General features: G+C 37.6%; 1 protein-coding gene across 1 annotated transcript; it reads right to left on the bottom strand.

The window, feature by feature from the left end:
* Positions 1 to 672: 672 nt before the first annotated feature.
* On the bottom strand, positions 673 to 18,961 carry LOC107597193 (cAMP-specific 3',5'-cyclic phosphodiesterase 4D-like). Its single transcript, XM_016288149.1, has 13 exons — positions 18,953 to 18,961; positions 18,849 to 18,919; positions 18,687 to 18,736; positions 18,421 to 18,533; positions 9,818 to 9,911; positions 9,462 to 9,631; positions 8,095 to 8,193; positions 7,676 to 7,840; positions 7,468 to 7,567; positions 4,341 to 4,495; positions 3,462 to 3,584; positions 3,127 to 3,309; positions 673 to 1,508 (listed from the first exon to the last, which is right to left on the bottom strand). Exons 1-13 carry the CDS (start codon positions 18,959 to 18,961, stop codon positions 1,104 to 1,106), a joined length of 1,737 nt encoding a protein of 578 aa, XP_016143635.1. The 3' UTR covers positions 673 to 1,103.
* Positions 18,962 to 22,606: the final 3,645 nt, after the last annotated feature.

The raw sequence follows: 22,606 nt of genomic DNA on the forward strand, positions 1-22,606 counted from the left end.
TGAGGTTGTTAACAATCACAATCTTATCGCTAACCTGTTAAGGCAAGACACTACAAGCAAAACCACTGTTTGTTTGTTTTACATTTTGCTTCCATATAACATGTATTTAATTTTTAATTTTATTATTACATTTTTTATTTCAGACTAGTGGAAAGAAAACATCCAAAATACAGATTTAAGTGTTTATTTATTACATTTGATCTTTTTATGTCTGTAGATTTCAATTACAAAATATATTTTTGAACACTGAGCCAGAAATGTTCACTTTAGTATCACTTACAGTACATACACTAAGCTTTACAGTCTGTAATAGCCTTATTTATATTTATACATATTTCTAAAAACATGTTGAGTTTATTTATTTATTTTCTGGCTGTTAACAGAATTTTCTGATTTATGGAGTGATGAAAAGAGAAATCCAAAATCCCCTCTGCAAAAACTCTATCAAGTCTTTACAGAGAAATGTTTTTACAACAGATTAAGAACTTTGAATCAATGTTCTGATTTTTGTTCTGGAAATGTAAGCAAATTAGTGCATCATTTAATTATATAATGCTTCATTTACATATTTTAACATAACATTAAAATTATTATTATTATTACTAATGTACTGTGATTAATCAGCTGGAGAAGTATGGTGATCTATTAGTTAATATGTTTTACTCCATTCACTTGTGGTGTCTTGCCTTAATATTTCTCGCAACTGTACCGTTTCATTCGACTAAGTTATTTCTCAGTGGCAAAAAAAGCATTAAGTTATCCATTATTAAAAAGGTTCAAGATAATAAATATCCTAGAGTCGAGTGAAAAAGTTCACATAATGAGTAAATCTAGCTTTCCTCTGCAGTTGGCATGGACAGTCACTCAAGGGAAGACTCATGTTTCTCTATGCGACTCTCACATGAGACTACGAAAACATTCATCTACACCTTCGGCCCTTAGTCCTTATGCAAAACTTTGTGTCTGGGACACAATATAGCTTTAAAATACAGGCCTATTTGGTCAGGTAAACCAATGTCTTTTTAGTTTATGGTTGTTCTACTCAACCCCAAAATATTTCTAAGTGCAACTAAGAAACACAGCACTGTTAGTACTGGGCCTTGTTAAGTTTCCAACTGCAGGATGGATACGCTGGTCGCTTCTTGGTCCAGTTCTCTTTCTCTGCTGTCTAAAACAGGAGCAACTCCGCGAGGGGACGTCTGCGCATGCCTGGGGTCCATCATAGTGCTTGATCGGTCTTTATCTGTGTGCTCTTCTTCAGCCTCTAGCTCTCCGTCCTCTTCCTCCAGAGTCAGCTCAAACTGGAACTTTTCCCCGGCCGAGCCTGCGATGCCCAGTGTGGCCCGTGAGTCCTGCTCTTTAGGGGTGGGCGACGGGCTGCGTGGGATCATGCTCTGGTACCATTCGCGATTGTCCTCCAATGTATCTAGAATGTCCTGAGCATCGGGATGGACCAGATCAGCCCATGTCTCCCATAGAGGATGGACAATGTAATCGATGAATCCCACCTTAAGAAACATTGATTAAACACAGTCGTCATTAGTACAGTATAGTAAAGGACAGGCAACTAAATGCTGATTTTTTTAAATTGTATTTATTTTAATTTTATTTAGTCATTTATTAGACGCTTTTATCCAAAGCGACCTACAAATGAGGACAACAGAAGCAATCAATTGTAGTATTAAAACAACTAAAACAGATCCAAAACTAAAAGCATTTTGTCTCTCATAGTTGAGGTATACCTATGATGAAAATTACAGGCCTCTCTCATCTTTTTAAGTGGGAGAACTTGCACAATTGGTGGCTGACTAAATACTTTTTTCCCCCACTGTACATATATACTGTATACGTACATACCCATTTATAAATTCAATATATATATATTATTTCATTTCCATTTAGTTTAAGTATTAAAATAACTCTAATTAAATAAAACTAAAAACTTAATAAAAGACCTATTCAGACATAATGTAACTAAAATTAAAATAAATAATAATAATACAAATCAAATGACAGTAGTTTATCAGTAATCCTAAAAAATAACACTGCCAAACACACATGCTAAAAAACAAGAACTTACTTACACATAGTAAGAAATGGTTATAAAAACTGAAACAGAAGCGAAACAAGTAGTAGGAATTCATTTTTAACAATGAAAAACTCACAATTTATCTCATGAGCTCACGATTTTAGTGTTTTAGAAATTAAGTGAATGTCAATTTCATAACATCTTTTTATTAATATCTTAAATGCATATATTATCTCTGACAGCCGTGAAAAATATTTTTTTCTCTCAGTTTACAGCTAGAGATTTTGTATTTATAAACACCTATTTATACAGTTTAAGAAAAATATTAAGTAATACCGTGAAGATTTTTTAAATAACTGGATTTTATACTGTCATTTTGCTAATTATTAAAACAGATTCATAAAATTTGTTTAATTTACATCTGAAGTCTACTGTTTATTTATTTATTAACAAAACTAAATTCAGAATTTTCTTCCAAAAAAAAACTACTGAAAATAATAGAATAATAATAATATTCATGTCATTATTTCATGAAATTTAGTGAATGTTGAGTCATTATATTAAACATCTTTTATTAACATCTTAAATGTACATATTAACTTTGACAGTTGTAAAAAATATTTTTTTTAATATTTCACATTTTTCTCTCTCTCAATTTTATACAGCTATATTTTTTCATGTAATGACAGTGTGAGAAAAAACAATAAGTGATATTTTTCTTAGTAAAAAACAGTATCTCAACATGCTTTTTATTTACATGCATATTCTACTGTTTATTAATGTATTTATTAAAACTAAATGCATTTTTTTCTTACAAACCCATTTATACAGTGTGAGAAAATATGAAATGTGACATTACAAAGACTTGGTTTTTGTAATTTCTCAAATTATTAAAAGAGTTATCAGAAAATACTTTTTATTTTCCTTCTATATTTACACAACATATTTTATTAATATCGTAAGTACACACATTACTTTTGACAGCCTTAAAAAAATTATTGTAATCTTTTCATTTTTTTCTCTAAATTTTTTGCAGCACCCCCTTGTGACCTTCCCAAACCCCAGCTTGCAAACCCCTAAAAGAGACATAATCATACCTGAGATTTTTCCACAGAAGCTGTGTGTTTGTCGCACATGGGGCTTATGTCTATGCCCTTGTCACGCTCACGGTCCCCCTGTCTGAAGAGCTCCACCATGATGCGATCTGTCCACTGTCTGTAGAGCTCCAGAGGTTTTGTGGGGTTGCTGAGGTCTGCGCAGTGAACCATATTCTGAAGCACCTTTCCAAGAAAAGAAAGATTTTTTTATAATTTAGCTGTTCAAATAGGGCTGAAAAGCCAATAAATAGTTGACTAGCCATCCAAAAGTAGACCTAAATAGAGTTGTTTAGTAAGGAATTGTAGTGTATGTTGCTAGAGTGAGACTGCAGTACCTGTATTCGGTCGGAGTAGTTGTCCAACAGCAAGACTCCCAGACTGGTCACTTTTTTAGTTTCCACCAATGTCTTCAGGTCAGCCAGGAAATTCATGTGTTTGGACATATCAGTGGCTAATACCTGGAGAGATGACAGGAAATCTGATATTAGAAGCATTAAAAACTGTTTTTGAAATGTGACATTTTAGAAAGGTTTGTTTTACTTCATATGTTTTTATCAGGGTTCAAACTTTGTGGCTTTTTTCCACGTCATTCAGTCTTTTGAAATAAAGCAAGAAAGACACACCGCAGTAGTCTGATTCACAAATGAGTCACAGATCACTCATTAACTCAATGAATCATTTAGAAACAGTCATTCGCTCATACATCATTACTACCAGACATCTGGTTATGGTTGTGAAATAAACCATTAACTGTTTTACATTTTTCTTAAAGGCACAGTTTACCCAAAAATGAAAATTCTGTCATAATTTACTCACCCTCAAGTTGTTCCAAACTTGTATGAGTTTCCTACCTGTTTATTATCTTAAATTCATTACAGTGTACAAAACAATCTTTCTAGCAACAAGATGAACACTTCAATGCAGGCCTACTATTAATACTGAAGTCCTCTGGTTTTGTTTTACAGTAAATACAATCGATAACTGAGGCGCAAGATGATGGCAGATGTGTTTAAATGAAACGAACGAGAGTGCAGCGATGTGATATGAGAGATGTGAAAGAACTGACAGTCTAAAAATATCCAGATGAGCATGTCTTTCCTGGTCAGCCACAACACTCCGAGCTGTTGGCGAATAACAAACCCCGGAATGTTGTGGCTGACCAATCAGAATCAAGTATTTCAGAGAGCTGCGTAATAAACGTGTAAAGGCTTCACCATATCTATGGTCATCTGTCGTAGGGACTGTCGTTGTTTCTTGCTGAGATTGCAGAAGATATCACAGTTCTCCTCCTGGAGAAGCTTGAAGCCCACAGCCAAGTGATGGTTCTCCAACACAGAGGCGTCATTGTACATGAGAGCGAGCTCAGAGTCTGAAAGAGTGAAGAGAAAAACAACCTGCTAAGGTCCCGCTGGGTTTTTAGTACTGATGCACTGAATTTTCGGCAACAGGGAGTTTTTAACAATTCTGGAGGGCCAATATTATTGACTGAATCAGTGTCGTTGAATTAGCGTTTCTCTGATGGTGCGTTTTGACATTGTCAGTGTCTAGTTTATTTAAACTGTGGTTAAACAACAGGTAAACATGTCAGCTGTGTGGATGCTAGTGCTGGATTAACAATATCGATTTCGTGTTTTGAATCGATACTGATATGGACTCTTAAATCTCCAGATCAGTCTTTTATTTTGCGCTGTTTTCTGCTGATGTGTGAACTTCACTAAACATTATCTGTAGCGTGCCTACCATCCAAAAATCGCAATAAGATTTGTGCTTTGTCACTTTTAAAGGGGTCATATGATGCGATTTCAATTTTTCCTTTCTCTTTGAAGTGTTACAAGCTCTTGGTGCATAAAGAAGATCTGTAAAGTTGCAAAGAGATCTCAATTTCTTTGAGACTTGCAAAGAAAGTCTCAAATCCAAAGAGATTTTCTTTATAAAAGTTAAGAGTCAACCACACCTTCTAACACCCCCCCACATGTCTACGTCACAATGTGGGAAGATTTGCATAACGCCAAAGAAAGAAGGCGTAACTTTTATTCTCGCTGTAGTATTGTTGCTGTCACCATGTCGTGAAGACGCGTGTGTGTTCGTGTTCTCTGTGTTTAGTTGTGAAAGCGAAACTACTTTGTTTGGCCTTCCAAAAGAGGACGATATCCACTTCGTCATGCCTGGAGCTGATCCGTGCTGGTTGCTGAGGAAATACATCAACTTCGCGCTGTGGATCGCTGGATCGGCTTTCACCGTGGACGAAGAGGAGTCCAGCCCGGGGTCGTCACATGTGATTGCCACAAGCCCGCCAGGCGCTCCTTCGTCGAATCCACCGGCCGTGCCGTTCGCAAGCCCGCCCGCCTCCGCTCACTCAGGCCCGCCGTGTGAAACTACTTTGTTTGGCCTTCCAAAAGAGGACACGACTAGAAATCAGTGGTTAAGTTGTATTTACAACACTGTTCCAGAACACTTCAACCCAAATATTCAGATGTGTGCAGCGCATTTTATGGAGGACTGTTTCCTGATCCTGGGAGAGTAGACTACAATGCCGGCTGTTCTGACTCAAAGACTGTAAGTACGTTTTCATTTAAAGGATTTGCCACTGATGATTCAAACGCGAGTTTTGAGCAGTGTAGAGTAGCGCTTGTTGTTTGTCATTTCTCCGATCACAAATGCAGACATGGTTTTATGTTTACGCAGCACGATGCAACTGAAAAAAAGACAGTACAAGTCCTTATAATACGCAATTATGTCCCCACTGGATGCAACAAATGCCTCGTTTATAATGGGTTTTAATGTTTTTGTCTCGTCGCTCCGGCCGGGACACGTCATCACAATATGGTAGGGGTGTAACATTTCCATCACACGCTTGAGGTATTTGGCCAATCACAACGCACTAGATAGCTGGCCAATCAGAGCACACCTCGCTTTTCAGACCGATGAGCTTTGTAAAAATCGATGCGTTTCAGAAAGGTGGGGCATAGAGGAGAAACAATAATGTACAGTATGTGGAAAATAATGTGTTTTTTTAATCTTAAACCGCATAAACACATTTCATTACACCAAATACACAAAATAATGTTTTTTTTAGCAACATAATATGACCCCTTTAATATGTAACATAGTCTCAGCTTTCATATTCTCAATTGTATCATGAAACAAACAATACATGTGGTTTTGACACTTTTTAATGGCGTGTGAAAATCAGTGTTTCCACTGCATAAAGACGTCAATAAAACAGCTTGTAAACAATGTCACGTAATGTCATATTTACCTCAGGAAAGATATTAAAAGTCCATAAACTAAAAAAGAAAACGATAGAGAAGAACATTTTGTGGAATATATGCACTATATTACATATTTGTTATATTTTTACTTAACCTGTTGTCTTAATTATTTAATGTATTTTTGAAAATTATTTAATTGTCATGAAAAATGTTTTACAGCCACTGTTTAAATGTTTATATTTTAACAAAAAAGGTAGAAACATAATTCTGTTATCAAAAAAAAATAAAGGCATAAAAACTTATGTGCAATTTAAATGTTTTTGAGTGTTGCTTAATAAATACATTTGATAATTTAATTGATTATTAAAGGGGTCATATGATGCTTTTTTAAAGATCATTATTTTGTGTATTTGGTGTAACAGAATAAATTTTTTGAAAAAAAAATTTTAACAGTCAATAGCAAATACTTAAACTAATAACAATACAGTAGCTGATTCAGAAGCGCCAGATTGTCATAGCAAAGTCAGAATTACCTCGGTTCACGAAACGGTCGTCCATAAAATGCATTGCTGTTCTGTTGTAAGTGATCTTAAAGATTCCTAAATGCATCTACTTTCGGAAGGCCAAATAAAGTGCTTTTGCTTTCTCCTAGAAACACACAGCGTCTTCCTGACATGCTGCTTCAACACTAACTGCGGTTACTGAAACCACGCCTTTCTTTGCGTGCACATTTGGGCGCATTATGCAAATATTCCCACATAGTGACCTAGATATGTGGGGGCGTGTTAGAACGAGCCGTTTTAGGGGGGCGTGGCAGAGTCTTAACTTTGATAAAGAACATCTCTTTGGTTTTGAGACTTTAGTCTTTGCAACTTCAGGGATCTCATCTATGCACGATCAGCTTGTAACACTCCAAAGAGAAAGGAAAACTTGAAATCGCATCATATGACCCCATTAAATAACATTTATTTTCAATTTTCAGCCCAGTGCATCCGGAATTTTTGGTTTTGGCCCAGAATTTTCATTTTGGTGTATCACTAGTTTTAAATAACTGTGTTTGTGTTGGCGACAGAGCCTAAGTGAATGGATTTGGGATTTATTTGAATGGTTTGTCATTAAAAAGTCATACTTGTGTTAATGAGGAACTGGTTAGACAATCCTGGATGGTCAACATCATGAATAGCACTCGCAAACAGAGCAGCCATGATCTCAAGGTCTGTGAACACATCCTGAAAGTCATAACAAAACAAAACAAAACAAACAAACAAATATATGCTGGTTTGTTTATAGGTCACTTCCCATGAGCACTATGTGTGTGTGTGATCAACCATGCAGACCTCTAGGGCAGGTGTGGAGAGAAGAACGTGTGTGGACTGCACAACATCTGCTGCGTGGGTATTGTTATGGTAGGCCATGTCCACATGGTAGTGATCCTCCAAAGTCATGAGGAAAGTTAAGAAGGTGTCCGATGGAATCTTAAAGGTCTTGAGCAAATCTCGCTCCTGAGAATTACAGAGTATAGAAACATGCAGTAATCAAATATCAGGTAAATCTGCAGTTAAAGTCAGCGTAAAAATAAACAAGTAAGCTATTTTCAGTTAATGCTACATAATGATAAAATGATGAGCTTTTTCTTCTGGCAGTTCTACTATGTATCTATTGTGTTTTATACAAGGCTATTTATAAATAGTAGGAAATACAATAGCAAAGCAGTGGAACATTTATGTCAAGAGATATTTCTAGACAAAAATCTTACCTGAAAAATGGTGTACATTATGACTGTCAGTGGCCGATTCCCAGAAAACTCTGCTATCTTAAAAATATCTATACCCCATCGATTGATGTCCTCAAGCTCCTAGAGTGAAAAAGACAAGTCATTCTACTCCATTGAAGAGCACTAATAATAATAATAACAACAATAATAATACTATAGCACTATGAATCTCTGAATTTGATGTAATTTAAAGAAAGATCACAAATACTTTATCGAAATATTTCACAAAAATTAGTTTGACAATTACTAAATAATAAATATATATTTCATATATATATGTGTGTGTGTGTGTGTGTGTGTGTGTGTGTGTGTGTGTGTATTTAAACAAAATTACTTATTTCTTTTTTATTTATTTTTTCAGTGGGAAGTGTTATTTGCTTGTTTTCTGAACAAACCAGGAACCATGATTTTTGACTAATATAAAAATTCACTTAAATTAAAATGAACACAAAAAGAGTGACTTGTGAAAGGTGTGTAAATGAATAAAACCTTAAAAATCAATGAGTATTTATTATGCATGTTTCTAGTTATTACAAGCTCTAAATTATTTTATCGCGACAGTCTTTTTAAAAAATACATTTTTTGATACTTTTGGAGCTTTGGTGTTGCCGACTTTGCGTCTAAAACAATTACTAAATAATAAATATATATTTCATATATATATGTGTGTGTGTGTGTGTGTATTTAAACAAAATTACTTATTTCATTTTTATTTATTTTTTCAGTGGGAAGTGTTATTTGCTTGTTTTCTGAACAAACCAGGAACCATGATTTTTGACTAATATAAAAATTCACTTAAATTAAAATGAACACAAAAAGAGTGACTTGTGAAAGGTGTGTAAATGAATAAAACCTTAAAAATCAATGAGTATTTATTATGCATGTTTCTAGTTATTACAAGCTCTAAATTATTTTATCAGGTAGAAATTGTGAGTAAAAAAAAAAAAGAATACATACATACATATATTAATATATGTTTATATTGCTGTGGACAATTAGAGTCAAAAAGGGTGAGACCCACTGGTGTATTCTTTATGGAAGTCTGTTTCCTCTATAGAATAAAATAAATAAATAAATCAGACTTTGTTTCTTGCAGTTCTGAGAAAAAAGTCAGTCATAAGCACTGATAATTCTGACTTTTTTTCTCACAATTCTGACTTTTTCCCTCTGAATTCCGAGTTTACATCTTGCAATTCTGTATTTTTTTACATTTTATTTCCACCATGGAATCAAAAATTAAAAGGCGAATTTAAAAATTGTGATTTGGTAATAGGCGGTTGCAATTCTTAGTTTATTTCTTGCAATTCTGATCTACAGTAGAACTGACAAAGAGTGAAATGAAGGGACACCTCGGCCAGGAGGCTCTCATGTTGTGTGTTGACACCAAATCGAGGGGTGCATGTTGGAGGGAGACTCGGACTGGGGCTCAGTTTTCTCACTCCACTTATCTGAGACATCGGACGGCGTTTTTTCTCCTCCTTACACGCTGCTGACAAAATCTCCACGTCATGCTGTTTTTCTGCAACATAAACACAGAGTACGTAAAAAGCCCTGAGCTAAATTTAGATTGAAAGGAAAGACACAATTTGTGAAAACAGAAGAAAAATACTACATATATTCCTCTGAATTAATGCTGAACACACCATGTTATCATAAATCCAGTTCCTAAATTTGTAAATTACATTTAAATGACAAAGTCACTCACGTAAAATTGTGCTTGCTATGAACTCTGACACTTGGTTTCCTGACCGGCTGGTCTCCGACAGCTGAGTAAGTTCCCTGTTGAGCATTCTTTTAAACTAAAAATAATACAACAAATAAAATTAATAAAACATTAGAAACATTATATTCTCAATTATATTCATATAGCCTATAATCACACTCATTATATTCTATATTCTCTTGAGTTTGGGAAATAAAATCTCCATAGGGAAATTCATTTTTAACAACAACTGATAAAACTTTAAAGAGACTAGCTTCGAGGTTGTTAATCGATTGTATGTGCTTTTGTTGGATCCATCTGTTTGCATTAATTAAACTTATTTTTAAAAGAATTATGTGAAATAGGAATTTGAATTTGTGGTGAAAAACTTCTCGGTTACGTATGGTAACCCTCGTTCCCTGATGGAGGGAACAGAGACGTTGTGTCAAGTGTACGAAACTAGGGGTCGCTCTTGGGAGCCCAAACACCTCTGACATCTTTGAGAAAAGGCCAATGAAATTGGGTGTGCAGAATTTACATAGCTGGCCACGCCCCGGACATCCGGGTATAAATAGGCCAGCGTGGCATCTGCTCACTCGATCTGTTCTAAGGAGTCGAGAAGCGTCTCAACCCACTCAGAGGTAATTTGGAGTTGTGGCATGAAGGACACAATATCTCCGTTTCCTGCATCAGGGAACGAGGGTTACCATACGTAACCAAGACATTCCCTTTCTGTCATTCACTCCGACGTTGTGTTGAGTGTACGACACTAGGGGTCCCTATACTAAATGCTACAACTGCCGAACTGCGTCACGAGTCCACGGGGGCACAACCAAATGCACCTCTCCTCCTCGTAACCTCTCAACGCCCAAGACTTAAGACCTCACTCTCCAAACATCCGGGAGAGCCATAGAGGCAGAGGTCCCCTCAGCCGGAGACTTTTCCCATAGTAATACTCACCATAATATAACAGTTGAAAAGTCTTTGTAGTAACGTTGGGACAGTGACTTTTCCCTCTAGGGAAAAGGGCACTACGGAGATCACATCCTACCTGATGGGGAGGTAACATGTGAAGATCCACCTATGGACTTACAGAGGAAGTACCACATAGGGAAGGTACTGGGGTGGGCTCCGCATAAGGGGAGATCTACCAAGACCCAGAACCTATCAACAGATGTCTGTCTAGGGGAACACTGAGCCTCAGGGGCAATACAGTGGAGAATCCACACATGGGGCCTCAAGAGGAGCCACTACATGTAGAGCACTAACCCAATACAAGAGTTCACTTGAGGGAACCTACCTCGTAATGAGTTCTAATAGCAAGTTCCTCCGTCGAACTTCGCTAAGAAAAAGTGCTTATGTTATGGAAGGGTAGTCCAGAGTTCATGAAAGGAACCTGAGCTGGACTGAATACAGTATTTGAAAGGACATAATTACCCTGGGGGGAGTAGCGCTGGTAGCAAGCTCTACACCCTGCCAGTCTCCTGAGTCAAAGAACTGACGTTCAGAACTCTAGAAGAAACTGGTTACATTCGTAGATTATAAAATCTAGCAAATGTATTAGGTTTAGCCCAACCTGCAGCTCTACAGATATCTGCTAGAGAGGCCCCGTTCGCCAGGGCTGCTGATGCAGCCATACCTCTGCTAGAGTGAGCCCTCACTCCTAGTGGGCAAAGTAGGCCTCTGGCTTGATAGGCCGTTAGGATCGCATCCACAATCCAGTGGGAGATCCTTTGTCTGGAGACAGCATTCCCCTTCTGCTGTCCTCCAAAGCAGATAAAGAGCTGTTCAGAACATCTGAAACTCTGAGTGCGATCTGGGTATGTGCGTTGGGCTCGCACTGGGCACAACAGAGACAGGTCGGGGTCCCCTTCTTGGAAGGGGATAGCTTGCAATGTTACCACCTGGTCCCTGAAAGGAGTGGTCTGAACCTTGAGCACATATCCAGGCCGAGGTCTCAGGACAACGTGAGAGTCTGCCGGCCCGAACTCCAGGCATGATTCGTTAATGGAGAGGCCTTGGAGATCCCCCACGCTCTTGACAGAAGTGAGCGCAGTCAGGAGGGCCGTCTTCATAGAGAGGGCACTGAATTCAACTGACTGAAGGGGCTCAAACGGATCTCTCTGGAAGGCCTGCAAGACCACAGTGAGATCCCAAGAGGGAATGAGATGTGGCCTCGGCAGTTTCAACCTCCAGGTTCCTCTGAGGAACCTAATAACCAGATCGTGCTTCCCCATGATCTGCCTCCCACGGTGTCATGGTTAGCCGCAATCGCGGCCACGTACACCTTAAGTGTAGAAGCAGACAGATGCCTGTCAAGGCCTCCTTGGAGGAAGGAGAGCACAAATCCGTTGCCACATCTCAGAGGGTCCTTCCACTGGGAAGAACACCAATTCACGAAAACGCAACCAGAAGACCGATTTCATTGCACAGCATCTTCCAATGCCCAAGACTTAAGACCTCACTCTCCAAACATCCGGGAGAGCCATAGAGGCAGAGGTCCCCTCAGCCGGAGACTTTTCCCATAGTAATACTCACCATAATATAACAGTTGAAAAGTCTTTGTAGTAACGTTGGGACAGTGACTTTTCCCTCTAGGGAAAAGGGCACTACGGAGATCACATCCTACCTGATGGGGAGGTAACATGTGAAGATCCACCTATGGACTTACAGAGGAAGTACCACATAGGGAAGGTACTGGGGTGGGCTCCGCATAAGGGGAGATCTACCAAGACCCAGAACCTATCAACAGATGTCTGTCTAGGGGAACACTGAGCCTCAGGGGCAATACAGTGGAGAATCCACACATGGGGCCTCAAGAGGAGCCACTACATGTAGAGCACTAACCCAATACAAGAGTTCACTTGAGGGAACCTACCTCGTAATGAGTTCTAATAGCAAGTTCCTCCGTCGAACTTCGCTAAGAAAAAGTGCTTATGTTATGGAAGGGTAGTCCAGAGTTCATGAAAGGAACCTGAGCTGGACTGAATACAGTATTTGAAAGGACATAATTACCCTGGGGGGAGTAGCGCTGGTAGCAAGCTCTACACCCTGCCAGTCTCCTGAGTCAAAGAACTGACGTTCAGAACTCTAGAAGAAACTGGTTACATTCGTAGATTATAAAATCTAGCAAATGTATTAGGTTTAGCCCAACCTGCAGCTCTACAGATATCTGCTAGAGAGGCCCCGTTCGCCAGGGCTGCTGATGCAGCCATACCTCTGCTAGAGTGAGCCCTCACTCCTAGTGGGCAAAGTAGGCCTCTGGCTTGATAGGCCGTTAGGATCGCATCCACAATCCAGTGGGAGATCCTTTGTCTGGAGACAGCATTCCCCTTCTGCTGTCCTCCAAAGCAGATAAAGAGCTGTTCAGAACATCTGAAACTCTGAGTGCGATCTGGGTATGTGCGTTGGGCTCGCACTGGGCACAACAGAGACAGGTCGGGGTCCCCTTCTTGGAAGGGGATAGCTTGCAATGTTACCACCTGGTCCCTGAAAGGAGTGGTCTGAACCTTGAGCACATATCCAGGCCGAGGTCTCAGGACAACGTGAGAGTCTGCCGGCCCGAACTCCAGGCATGATTCGTTAATGGAGAGGCCTTGGAGATCCCCCACGCTCTTGACAGAAGTGAGCGCAGTCAGGAGGGCCGTCTTCATAGAGAGGGCACTGAATTCAACTGACTGAAGGGGCTCAAACGGATCTCTCTGGAAGGCCTGCAAGACCACAGTGAGATCCCAAGAGGGAATGAGATGTGACCTCGGAGGGTTCAACCTACAGGCGCCTCTGAGGAACCTAATAACCAAGTGCTTCCCCACCGATCTGCCTCCCACGGTGTCGTGGTTAGCCGCAATCGCGGTCACGTACACCTTAAGTGTAGAAGCAGACAGATGCCTGTCAAGGCCTCCTTGGAGGAAGGAGAGCACAAATCCGTTGCCACATCTCAGAGGGTCCTTCCACTGGGAAGAACACCAATTCACGAAAACGCGCCACTTCAGATCGTACAGCCGCCTCGTCGAGGGGACTCTGGCCTGAGTAATGGTATTCACCACTGTCTAGGGACGGCTCTCAAACTCATCCAGAAATTCGACCAGTAAGCACGAAGCAAGGGAAGAACGGGAAGCTCGCGGGGATTCCCCTGGCGAAACTAATCCCTCTTCCCCATGTTCTTCTGCAGTGCACATCGTTGCGGCCTCATACCCGGAGGTAGATGGACCAGAGCGGCAAACAGCTGCAATGACTCTGGGTCTTTTGGCGAAGAACCCGAGCTGCGAGCGCAACGTGCCGATGGGATGTGCCTCGCAAGTGGGGAACGAACCATACACTGAATACAACGCTCGTGCCGGTCGTCTTTCGAGACGTTCCAACCGCAATCAGAAACACATGGACGGAAAGGCATGATAAAACACACAATTCCACCCATGTAGCTCTTTCAGAGAAATTGTACTCTTTTAGAGGAAATTTGCTCTTCTAGAGATCGCCGGTGAAGTACCTAGGGGTACTCTCACATCACTTATCTGTGTATAAGTAGGGAGAGACCGCTGATTGTGCCTTAGATCCAACGATGAGGAATCGAGAGGTGAATGATCGTAACATCTCCGTGAGAGACGCTGCATTCAGCTCCGAAAAACAGTGCGAGTGAGCAGATGCCACGCTGGCCTATTTATAACTGGATGTCCGGGGCGTGACCAGCTATGCAAAATCTGCACACCCAATTTCATTGTCAGAGGTGTTTGGGCTCCCAAGAGCAACCCCTAGTGTCATACACTCGACACAACGTTGGAGTGAACGACAGAAAGGGAACTACATTACCCATGATGCTATGCAAAAATTCAGTACCACTTTATTTTAAGGTGTCCTTGTTACAAATGTTACATATACTTACTATTATAATAACAATTAATTATGCATAATTACATGCAAGTAACCCTAAGCCTAACCATATACAGGTGCATCTCAATAAATTAGAATGTTGTGGAAAGTTCAAGTACATGTACTTAATTAATATTCCTCAGTACTTAAATGTATAATTACACTGTAAAAAGGACACCTTAAAATAAAGTGTAACCAAAAATTCCACCAATCAGGGAGCAGTGAGCAAAGAGTGCCAAACAAGATCTTTGGCTCCACCCACTCCCATGAAGCACCGCGAATGGAGTTATCAAGTCGGTCTCCCTACACCAGGGATTCTTAAATCTTGCCCACGAGATCCACTTTCCTGCAGAGTATAGCTCTAACCCTAATCAAACACACCTGAGCAAGCTAATCAATGTCTTCAGGATCATTAGAAAATCACAGGTAGGTGAGTTTGATCATGGTTGGAGCTAAACTCTGCAGCGCATTGGCCCTCCAGGGCAAGATTTGAGGAACCCTGCCCTACACTCTCAAAATACTTTAATATTTGTATAGACATGCATTTTATGCAATGAACATAAAATATATAATTTCTATAGATACAACCATAGATAAATGTATAGTTGAACATTTCTCTGTAATTTTTAATTTGCTCAATGTCATTTGCAATGCTTCATGGGATTGTAGTTCCTTCCCTCACTAAAGCTGTTAAAGAGGTCCTATTATGCTTTTTAACTTTTTGAATTTTAGTCAGTATGTAGTGTGTATGTTTGGGCATAAAAAATATCTACAAAGTTACAAATCTCAAAGTCCACTCCAAAGGGAGATATTTTGTTTTTAAAAAAATCCCTTTTCAAGAACTACAACGAACAGCTCGTTTGGACTTCAGCATTGTTTTCCAGGTTTTGTGATGTCACAAAGTGGCCCATTAGAATATCATTAAAAGAAATCCCGCCTATGGAAATTCGAATGGTTGGGGGGTGGGGGGAGGGGTGAGGTCCTGGTTAGAACACTTGGTTGAGTGCATCAGACAAGATGACGACAAAGAAGAAGAAGTGCTTCATGTTTTGTAATACATAAAGTAATTCATAACTATTAAAACTGATAGCAATGCATATTTACAGTATCTTTTGAATTTCAGAATTTTTGAAATAAACATAATACATATTACCGTTGCACTTATCTGTACATAGTAAATGCAGTTATTTTTCAGCGGGTGAGGGTGTGCCCGAAGTGTGAATTCGTATTCAGAAAGGCACGGAAAACAAATAACGTTTGCTAACGGTTGTCTGTTACATTACAGTACATAAAATTTCACTTACCACATAAACAGAGTAAGTAGGAGAGATGACTGAGGACGATGGCAAATGATTTGAAGATTCTGAGCACCACTAACAAAACATCTAATTTTGTAAAATGTGTGGTAAGTACTGCTAGTACACCCCCAAAACAAAATCAAGACTTTGTAAAAGAGCATAATAGGACCCATTTAAGTACACAGTCTCGTACCATTGTATTTTTTTCCTGATTTTCATAAATGTTTTGCTTCAAATCAAATTTTGTAAGATTGTGATTTTCCTCGGAGCTGGTTAGTTTGGTTCATGGGTTCATGGCTAAAATCCCTATGGGAAAAATACTTTCTGAAACCAGAGAAAGTGGGCGGACGCTAATGCACTCTATTACACTCCATTTATTGTACTTATGGGACTGATTTCAGTGCAATAACAACAGCAACTGATACAATGAATAGAACTGTGAACAGCAGATGAAGAAAATGAGTGTGTCTCACACTGCCAGTGATCAGCCTTACAGCACAATATTCACTTTCATCACACTGTTACCCAGTTACCATGGTAACTGAGTCCATACCAAAAGCTGTGTGAGGAAACACTCATTCAGACACTACAGTGCATGTCGGGGTTATGTAATCATGCATCAGCAAAATGACTTTCAACCCTGATTAACACATAGTATAAAATGAATATGGAGCACTGCAATGAAACACCACACTTTTGATGTGTATGCCTCGTGCACTGCAATAACTGAAACCACTCTGCCAACATTGCTTACGTCTAAGTTTCTCTTTAGCATTGTACTGAAATATGCTGGCATTGTTTTGCGTTGTTGCTGTCTATATGCATGGCTCTGGGTGTGGAATATGCACAACATCAAACAGGAATTTAATTCAAAAACTGAGTTATAAGTTACTGACATGTTATTATTAACATAAAGACCTTAAAATCAAAATGTACTATCTTTCTGTACCCAAAAACGTATTAATAGGCAATTTAATCTATTAAAGTATATTTATTACTAGGAGTATCGTAGAAATAGTTAATATGACTCATTCGGTAGTCTTTTGAAATCATATGATATGTGTGCAGTGTTATTTTAGTATTATTCATTATTTAATTAGTATTATTGATATACTAAAATGGTATTTATTAATATATATATATATATATACGTATATATATCATATTTATTTTATTAATATTCGAATTTTAGTTTAGGTTTTATAAATTTTGTTAAATAATTCTAATTATAACTTAACCCTCTACCGCGCGCATTATGATAGACCTATAGAAAAATATATTTGACTCATTTATTTTCTAAGAATGGCTTAACTTGAAGTGCTGTAAAAAAAATTGGGGGGAAAAAATATTATTTTAAGGTACTTTATGATATGTTGCCATACGGCAAGAGCGTACAATAGTGGATCTAACTTAGAATAAGTGTAAGTTTACTCATAGTTAATATTTTTCCTCAGAAATGTTGTTTGTGTTGATTCAATTGGTGCAATTATAAGCTTTAACACAGTACTTATACCTTATACATACTTTCCAACAACTTGTGCTTTTATTTATTCCATTCTTTTTGCTGAATAATGATTTATAATTTTTGAATTACATTTGTCATGAATATTATTTAAATTACAAATGTATACAGTTAAAACAAATATAATCCTGTATATCATGTATCATAAAATATTGACATAAAACCAAAAACATTGCAGTTCATGAAAATTCAGCATTACGCAATCTTATGAGAGGAAGACTATGAATATGAAAACTTTTTTGAGAGGCGAATATGTCATCATAACATCAATACAGTGGTGTTTCCGATTTTTTTGTGGAAGTGACACGGATTGGTCCTTGTTTGTTACTGACATTTTAATTTGCTTTCAGCAACTACCGATGAGATGGCAGTCTGTCAGAAATATCACCACAGAAAAAAAACTGCATGTCATGTGACTTAACCAAAGCACATCATTGGCTAAACTAAGGTATTCTCTTTCCAACAAAAAAAATGAGAATGTTCTCTTAAAGAGACGGTGGCAAGGAAATGAATACAAAGAGTATGTTGCCATATGGCCACACCATTTTTTTGGTGATGAATCAGTTTTTCATTTTATATTTTTATTTTATTTTATTTCAGCTCTATTTCAATGAACTAAAATGATTTTTAATAGTTATAATTAACAAATAGCTTTTAAATGAGCCAATGAAAAGTTGAACTATGAACTACAGACTTTATGACATAAAATCTGCTCCACAGATGGCATATGTGACTTGTGAGCTAGAGAAGTGTACTAATATAGTGTAAAGCCTGTACTGTATGGCCAGTTTATGTTGCTTTTTTGTCATTATAAATACATTTTCACTGCATGGATAAGAACAGCTCATACATCATCTCATTTTCTTGTAAGAGCAAATGATTCAAAATGTCACTTTTGACTGAAATATTGCTTTAAATACCTTATTGGAGGCCATTTCGCTGACAGAGTGCCGTGTTTGCAGGGTCTCCAGCTGGTCCAAACACCAATCCAGCTCTTCAAGGGTCTCGACAGCGAGTTTCTGATATGCTTCATCTGAAACAAACAACCTCAGATGTCAGAACATCGCTAATACGTTAATGTTAAATATTCGGATGTTCAAACATTTACATCTATAAACGGGGCTGAGGTCTACAGTAAGGAAAAGTCCTCATCTTTGGCTAGACCAGCTCATGTTCTTACACTCACCGGACAGGCTTGCTTTACAGGCAGACTGAGGGTTAGTGCCTGACAGTCTCCTATATGAAGGAAAACGATTTAAGAGACTTCATGTGACAACAGTTATAAATCTTTCTCTTATTAATCCTTCCATTCACTGCCTGTCTGAAAGTGTTTCGGCTACAGACTCACTTGTTGCTTCTATCTTGCACGTGGGTTAAAGCTGCAACGTTACCCCTCACTGTTCGCAGACTGGCAAGAACCTACAGTACAAACACACACACACACACACATACAGAACACATTCTTACACAGATCTTATTATAAATCAATGTGCACAGTACCTTGCACAATTATGTCGATTTTGTCTTTCTCTTTTTTTAGTTTTGTTCAAGTCTTTACAGAATTGCACATTTTTTTTCAAATCAAAAGATTCCAATTAAAGTTTGAATATTATTCTAGGAAAAACATCCATTTTTATCTCTTCAAGTTAACCTTCCTCCTGATGTTTTGGATGGACTCTAAGCAGCTGGGCTTCACAAAGGCATTTATGAGAAGTGGTGAACTGGCACTGAGACACAGATGTGATCATTAAAGAACACTGTCCCTGAAACAACAGGGAGCTTCTCTGACAATAAAGGCCAAACACGACCCCATTCTTTCTTTTATGTTTTTTGTCCTGGTGGGTCCTGCAGCCTGACCTTGGCACTTTAGAGACGGGAACCCGTATGAAAAAATGTGCCACAGGAAAAAAAACAAGACGCAAATGTCATAAAGTGCTGGCTTGGGTGGTGCCTGTACAGATGATCCTTCAGAAAACAAGAAACACTTATTCTCTATAAAGCTGGCCAGTATTTCTGTAGTATATTGTATATATTTTCTTAACCCATACAAACTAGTTATGTTGGTACAAATTAATGTATTTAGGTTAATTCAGTATTATCTACAACTTTTTTTAAGTATATATATATATATATATATATATATTAGTGCTGTCAAACGATTAATCGCGATTAATCACATCCAAAATAAAAGTTTTTGTTTACATAATATATGTGTGTGTACTGTGTATATTTATTATGTTATTCAGACCGATGAGCTTTGTAAAAATCGACACGTTTCAGAAAGGCGGGGCATAGAGGAGAAACAATAATGTACAGTATGTGGAAAATAATGTGTTTTTTGAACCACATAAACACATTTCATTACACCAAATACACAAAATAATGTTCTTTTTAGCAACATCATATGACCCCTTTAAATATATACATGCATGTGTGTGTTTTTAAATATACATAATAAATATACACAGCACACACACGTATATTATATAAACAAAAACTTTTATTTTGGATGCGATTAATCGCAATAACTTGAACACCATTGATAGTGAAGTTTAAAACATTCAATTGAAATAATCTCACATCAAATAATTTTGATATTGAAGTCATTGCTTCATTTTATCACCAGCAAAATCATTGTGTGCATTCTATGCTGCATATGCTGCAGCCATAATTCAGCTATTTTATGATATTACATTAGACTCATTAGACCCATTACTCAGTAGAACTGTGCAAATCTTGGTAAACTGGTAAACTCTGAGCACAAGATAAATTCATAAATTCATGTTTGTTTATATTAGCTAATAACCAAAGGAATTGTTTCAGACATGTAGTCAATGCTCTATTTTCCAGACTAAAGCACACAGGTATCAAAAATATGTCTTGTCAACATGCATATGTTATCAGAGAAACAGCCAGTCTCATGACAAGCAGGTAAATTATTTATGTGGTTTTGGGGAAAGAAGATTTATAATAACGCATAACATACAGAGAACAATGTCAGAATATAGTACAATTACAGCCTACAGGACCTTTTTCTTTCTCAGAATTCAGTATCGTGTACCAAAATCCATATATTTCCACAGAGAGGGAAGAGCGAAGTACAAAATACGAGTTCTGAAGAGCAGTCTGACAAAATGCCGGAGTTTGTATAATGTGTCAAATGTCAACAGTGAACTTACCACAGTACGTGCTTTTCAGCAGATCTTGGTCGCGTTTGCAAGCAGACTGCCATTCTAACTCTCACGACTTTAAGTAAAAAGCCTGGACACAAATCCAATGACAACCTTACCATATAAATATTTCCTGAAGAATAAAAAGATGTATTTCTTACATTTGATTAACCAGTTTTATTTGATATTTCTTTTAAAGACCTTGAATTATTTAGACTAATATCTAAATGCATTAGCTTAATATAGTGTTTTAACCATAAACACATCCAGTCCTTTCTCTTTCTCTCGAATTCTGACCGCACACACACACACACACACACACACACACACACACGCATAAATGCTCTTTGCCAACAGACAGGTCGCAGCATGCTAAAGCTGACAGATTTGTAGAATACCACAGAAACGCATGTCAGATAGCTTCAGGATCAGACACGCTTTACAGAAAAAACAAGAAGCTGCACTTAGCAAAAATAAAATAAATCCTATTTTTTATATTTTCATTGTAACATTATTTTCACTGCAATTGAATACACATTTTCCTCCAAATTCACTAAATATAATATAACTATACATTTAAAAATATTACACACAAATTATAATATACACTGCCATAGTTCTAAAATAGAATCTTCATTTTTGCAAAATGGTGCACTTTTAATTTTTAGTATTATTTGTTTTGGTTTTAAAGAACAGGCAGATTCACAGGTAATACATTATGAGTATCTTCCAGGGTAACGAGTTAGATTAGCTTAGTGAAAATGATTAGTACACAGTCACAAGTAAAATGTTAGTACACACTGTTTACTCAAGGTATAAAACAAACTGCTTGTACAAATACTGTACGTGGAAGTAAGGACAATTAAGCAATATGTACAGTAGAGATGATTCTCAGTTATCCAAGTCGTCATCAATGTAAGTGATTCCAGTGAAGTACATGTTTCATAATTCAACACTCATTGTTAATGTCATTAGATGTGAATCTTAATACAGGGGAGAAACAAATTTAGTTCAACAGATTTAGGGAATTTGAAGGTGGCAAGCAGAATTCGGAATTGTAGTTCAAATTAGAATTTGAAACTGAATGAAATTCAAACAAAAGTTAGTTTTTAAATATTTTTTTGTAATTTAATTATATACTACATAACTATGTGCTTAACATTTTGTGGGTCTGCATAAAAATATTATGTATCGAATATTTACATTTTAAATATTTTATAAATAAAATATTTAAAATTTAAATATTGTATAAATATTCAAAGTTCATTCTAAAATTCTGAATTCTGAAAATTCATTGTTTTCAACAATGACAATAAGTTGATAATTATTAATAATTTTCGTATTACTTTTCACGCCTGTATGAAAAACTATGTGCTTAACATTTTGTGAGTCTGCATGAAAATATTGTTTTGAATATTTACATTATAGAAATGTGTCTTAATTATGATTTTATAAATATTCAAAGTTGATACTAAATTTCTGAATTTTGCCCAACCCTGACAAGACAACATTATAAACTCCATTACACATTATAAAATGTAGTAACAAAGAATGAACCAAACCACACATGTTCTCCAGCTGATGATTTGAAACACTTTCAAAGTCATTACTGTGTTTTTGCCTGCTTATGCGTGACTCTGAACAGGAAAACACGAGGCACTGGAGACAGACAGGACCCCAATCCCACCAGGAGCTCTTGTTATGAGAGAGATCTGGGATGGTGGGATCAATAACCTCTTGGTGTGAAGAGCACGATGAGAGGTCTGCAGTAATAAAGGACAGTTCTTCTCCCTCGTTCACATGAACACCAGCTGTATTCCAGAGCTCTGACTCTAGTGTCTCTGATTAGGGATCGGTCTTTATTTGGAACATTGCTTCGATCGTGACAGGACAGGACACATCGCTTACTGAGCAGAGCCAATTAAAGTGCACAGTG

This window comes from Sinocyclocheilus grahami, unplaced genomic scaffold (genome assembly GCF_001515645.1).
Source record: "Sinocyclocheilus grahami isolate Dianchi unplaced genomic scaffold, SAMN03320097.WGS_v1.1 scaffold229.1, whole genome shotgun sequence".
NCBI lineage: Eukaryota > Metazoa > Chordata > Actinopteri > Cypriniformes > Cyprinidae > Sinocyclocheilus > Sinocyclocheilus grahami.

What these genes read in the sequence shown, in the direction of transcription:
- LOC107597193 (XM_016288149.1), bottom strand. An exon ending in CATAGCAAGCACAATTTTAC is followed by an intron (nt 9,632 to 9,817) that starts GTGAGTGACTTT and finishes TTTATGTTGCAG; the next exon opens with AAAAACAGCATGACGTGGAG. An exon ending in TAATGTACACCATTTTTCAG is followed by an intron (nt 7,841 to 8,094) that starts GTAAGATTTTTG and finishes TGTAATTCTCAG; the next exon opens with GAGCGAGATTTGCTCAAGAC.